Source organism: Trichechus manatus, unplaced genomic scaffold, assembly GCF_000243295.1.
Source record: "Trichechus manatus latirostris isolate Lorelei unplaced genomic scaffold, TriManLat1.0 scaffold00172, whole genome shotgun sequence".
In the NCBI taxonomy this organism is placed as follows: Eukaryota; Metazoa; Chordata; class Mammalia; order Sirenia; family Trichechidae; genus Trichechus; species Trichechus manatus.
In genome coordinates this window covers 4,101,987-4,107,180 of record NW_004444108.1, presented here as the reverse complement: position 1 = coordinate 4,107,180, position 5,194 = coordinate 4,101,987, and the positions used below count along the sequence as shown (strand labels likewise).

Here is a 5,194-nt window from a genome sequence, read left to right as displayed (position 1 = left end):
GCCGGGCACCATCTAGCTGTACTGGACTCAGTCCGGTGAAGGTCTTGGTAGCTGTGGACAATTAGTCCTTTGGACTAATCTATTCGTTGTATCCTGTTCTCTTCATTCTCACTTGCTCCTGAAGAGATGAGACCAGTGGAGTATCTTAGATGGCCGCTCACAGGCTTTTAAGACCCCAGACACTACTCACCAAGGTAGATCATGACCTATTTTTAATTTACATTTTTCCTTGATTCTGGCTTCTTTTTTCTTATTTTGCCATTTTTATTGTATATTCCTACTGTCAGATGCCTCAAATGCTTTGTAAATTAAGGCAATTGCAGTAAGCTTCGGCCTTGGCTTTTTACAATCCACTGATTAAAACCCTTTGAGTTTCGTTATGGAACAAATTCAACACAGGCCCTTCACTCTAACATTTAAAGACAGTTTCATCTAGCCAAGCTGTGCAGTCTCATGCCCCACTACTCCATATTCCATATGTGCTCCATGTACTGGCTCCCGCAAAGGGCTTGCTCTTTCCAAAGCATGCTCAGCTCTTTCCCACCTCTTTACCTTTGCTGACTTTGCTTCTTCCATTGAGAATGACCTTTCTTTTCCAACTTCTGTCAAAGAAGTCTTCATCCCTCAAGGGCTATCTGGAAAACTCTTAGCTTTCGCTTTGCGGGAAGCAACAATCTCCATGCTTTTCTCCTAAAAGAACAGAGAGAGAAGTCCAGAGCACTGTCAGGTATCCAGTTCCATCTTCTTCATGTAGTTTTTCCTTTTTTATGAATTAGATGTAACTGGACCTTCCTTTGAACCGTCTATGAGATCTTGTGTCTCTTTTATGATGCTTAACATATGTCTTATAGTATTACTTATTTGTATACTGTCTGTCTCACTTAATAGATTGTAAACTTCTTGTGGGCAGGAATTTGTCTTAGTCATCTTTGTATCTCTGATAGTGTCTGGCCCAGAATTTTGTGTATCATGGAGTACTAAATAGTTTATGTATTGAAGGTTACATTTTGTGACGGTTGCAGCTCAAAATGGAAACTAAAATTCTTAAGAGTTTTTCTTTAGTTCATCCCTTTACTCTCCTCATCACTTTACTTATCCATAGACCACTTTTTTGCTTTTATTTTAGCCTAAATAGGAAGATCCTTTATTACTACCAGCTTTCACAAATACAGTGTTTTATTGACATAAAATCTCACAAATACTGTTGACTGTAAATCAGGTATTCTTGAGGAAATTATGTGAAATTAATAAGTGAAGTTATTAAAATTATTGCATTTACTGATTGAAAATTTCGAAAATTTGTTAGTGTAAAGATACAGAACTGTATATAAAATATGCCACCATTTGGGTAGAAAAGGAAGGAAAAAGGAGTATGTCTGCATACTTGCCTGCATGTATATAAAATATTCCTGGAAGGTTACATAGGAAAACTAGTAACATGCGTGCTTTAGGGGAAGGGAGCTGGTGACCAGGGGGGTAGGGTGGGAGGAAGACTGTCAAGGAGACTTGAACCATGTGTATTAGCTGTTAAAAATAAATGAAACGAAAACTAAAGCTTAAAATTGTAACATACTTGTAATTTAATTACTGATTTTACTATGAAGCTAGATGCATAGCTGCAACAGGTAACCCTGAGATGTATAAATGTCAATCTCTGTGTTTCCCTCAATTTATACAGGTGTCTTTAACACATCTGGTGGAAGTCACTCAGGTCAGAATTCAAGTACCCTTAATGGTGGAGATGTCATCAATCTTAGACCCAACAAACAGAGGACCAAGAAAAACAGAAATCCTTTTAGCAGCTGTAGCATACCCTAAAACATTTTTAGGGGGAAAAATTGAATTATATTGTGCAATTCAGTGAGAAATACATCCAGCTGTCATGGTATGTTGTGACTATTTTAGCAGACTTTGCACCCAGTGGCTCTCTGAAAGTTGGTAGACTTAATTATTACTCTTGCAGTGCTTTTCAGAGTGTAGAGTGAGACCTCTGGTGGAAAAATCACTGCCCTGTGGACTCATTTTAAGTTTTTTCATTAGACGAAGCTTCTCCTGTTTTGAAGAATGCTATAAGAGATGTGAAAAACAGGTTTTGCTGAATTTTGTAATGCTGGAAAACATAAATGAAATATATTGGTACAAATCTTAATTTTATGGATCAAGGAAAGGTAACGAGCATTCTTTTTCTGAAATTGACTCTCTAGCTTTTCTGGAAAATAGTATTGAATCTGAATACTTACTAAAAAAAAATATTGAAAGGTAAACCCTAAATCTTGCCAAATTGCATTAGTGTGTATTTTGGCAATGTTACTTGTGCAATATCTGGTATAATGCAGAGTGTGGAGGTGTGCGTGCAGGTTTCTGGTACTGAAGCAGACTGAAGGTGTGGGCAGTATTTAAGGAAACTTAGATTCCAATTCATTTGTAAAACTATTAACACATTGTGTGTATGTTAAAAGTTTTTATTTTCAAATGAGAAATTCCAGACATATAGTTTGCAAGATGAGCTTGGGTTTAAAAAGTGTTTTGTGCCAAAAATATCATACTTAATTTTTATAGTGCTTTACTATCATAATTTATATTGTTTATAATATCTTTTAAAAGCAGTTTTCCTCTCTGACAGGGTAAAGGGGAGTATAAACTTTTTAATGCTAGAGCATCTCCCAGGTGAGATCGTTGCAGACTCTGAGCTGGCCTTTTCATACATCTGTCCGTAAGGTGGTGACCACGTACTGTCGCAGGGTTCGCCAGGTCTCTAAGGACGCACAGCACCTCTGCGGTTACTCACTATGTCCCGTGAAGTGCAGTTGGTGCAGTCCGCACCTTTTGCTGCTGAGAATCCAATTTCGAGCTTTAAAAATTAACGCTAACAATTTTTAAAAATGCACAAGAGATGGATGGTCTTTTGTCCTAATCCAAATTATGAATTTTATAATGCCCTGCAACTCTAAAGCATCCCTTTGTTTACACTTTTTTGTACGATATTTTCAGAATATCACTTAAAAATTTCTATAACCTTGAGTTTTTATAGCCCTTTCTCAAGAGCTCTGTCAGCGCCACATACAAAATAATTTCTTGTAAGAAATGATTTTAATACGTAATCATGTGTCGGAGCATAAATTTTGTGACTTGGGACAGTAGCTTTCCAAACAAGATAATTGTATCAATGGCTTTGTTTTTAAACTATAAACAACCCCTTTCAGTATACCTGGTTTCCGCAGGTTTTCAAAATACAGAAAAAGAACTTTTCTTGGAAAATATGTGTCATGAAATAACTTGTCATTATCTCTGCTAAATATGTAATGTTTTATGTATTCATCTTGTATGTTTTGTCTTGTTTTTAAGTCTTCCATCTGCACCACCCTCATCCCCCTGCCAAAATTAATGCTGAGAACATAGAAGAATTTTCTGGGGCATCCTTGTTAAGTGTTCAAGAGTGAATGTTTGCTTTTCATAATATTAAAATAATCTGGCATTATCTATTTCAAAGTAATGTAAAGTGTTTATTTTTGTGTCCCCAGTTGTCACCTCTCCCATTGCTGGCAGTGGGATAGGTGCCAGGAAAAACTCAGTTCCTAACAATGGGTACCTGCTAGTGATTCATCTTTCCTTTTCTGCTCTTTTGAAATACAGTCTCTTTTTAATTGTTACACAGAATACATTTTGTGGCCAATAGTCTTATGGTCTTTATTAGCAGAACAGTCACTCACGTTATGTAATATGTTGTAGTTCTATATCATGTAGCAGTTAAATGTGTGTGGGTAAAAGTTTGTTACTTTTCTATATAAAAAAAATGTAGTGTCTGATGATGGTTCCAGTTAGTTCTCCTAATGTTTGTAATATGATTTTATGTATTTAACTTTGTCCTTTTTTTCTTTGTACAAGAACTGAAGAGACCTCTGTTACACATTGGAATTTTTCATTTGCACTGCTGTATTTTAAACCACCCATAATTACTCATTTTAAACAATTAAGTAGGTCAGAAAATTGGCCGTAAGTGATATTGTTAAATAATTTCTTAATTTATTCTGAAACCGTCGAAATTGACATTAAAATTTTTTTCTCTGAGACCCTTAGTTCTTTTAAATAACTTTATTATTAATTCCTAGTGAAATATGGATTCTAAAGAAAAGCCTATCTGAGAGTCCAGATTATTGTTCATTTGTGCTCTAATCTACTTTTTTACATTATGGCTAATTTTTAGCATACAGATATATAGCTGTGGAATAGCTACCATATATCAGAGTTCCTCAGGTTTCCTTTTCCTTGTTCAATCTCTGCCTGTCAAATTAAATAGCATACAGAACAGCCCAGATACGGCAATACTGTTAAATAAAATCAGGTTAAATGGTTTCCTTTTTATCTGCCCAAAGTTGCTAGCACGCATATACTTTTTCAAAATAAAGTAAAACTAATACTGTACTACCAAAAAGAGGATAACAACATTTCCACACTGGGGAATGAAGCTGGAAGGTTATTTCAGAAGTTGGCAGTGCAGTGCTCAGAAAGCACTCTCACCGATGCGTACTCCATTGTGCCTGTGACAACTCAGAGACTGGGATCTTTTCTGAAGATCTTAGAATGGTGAATTGGCCTTAGGACTTAATGTCCCAACTTTAAGTGTTGTACTGCTTTAATGCAAGATATTGTTAATTGTTAGCATCCTTTTCAAAATCTTTGAAATGGTTACTGATTGCCTGCTGAAATGCTGCCATTAATATGTCATTAGGATACCTGTTTCTCTGAAAGCCGAATGAACCGACAGGGTGAAAACGTTCTGTGGCTGGTCACACACTGCACACTCATCTAATGACCAGGTAGATGTATAGTCAGCTTGAACTGTTAGTTAAGAATGTCATGTGTACTATTATCACTCTAGGTTTTCACCTCTAACACATGTAAGCCTGTCAAACAAGTGAATTTTATTTGCTGACAGAAGATACTCAGAACCACAGTGGACTGTGAAATATCCAGTCACCGGATGATTTGGCTATAATAACTTTTATTAGGTAGTGCCCCTTTTCTTCTCTCTCTTGAATTGTCTATAGTAGGATGTTGGTAAATGGTCTTTTAAAAATAAAAACTTTGGATTAAAAGGAAAACTGAACCCCTTCTATATTTTTGTTACTATTAAATAATGTTTTTGTAAATTTGAATGGAAAACCAATTGTATATATTGCTATTAGGTTGCAAT

The 5,194-nt window shown here is 35.8% G+C and overlaps 1 protein-coding gene across 2 annotated transcripts in view; it reads left to right on the top strand.

Moving 5' to 3' along the window:
- Nucleotides 1-5,194, top strand: part of RAB23 (RAB23, member RAS oncogene family) — a 39,201-nt gene extending 34,007 nt beyond the window's left edge. For both annotated transcript variants that reach the window (XM_004386832.2, XM_023741122.1), the window contains exon 7: nucleotides 1,679-5,194. In XM_004386832.2, coding sequence (XP_004386889.1) covers nucleotides 1,679-1,818 — 140 coding nt within the window. In that variant the 3' untranslated portion in view covers nucleotides 1,819-5,194. The remainder of the gene's footprint in view (nucleotides 1-1,678) is intronic.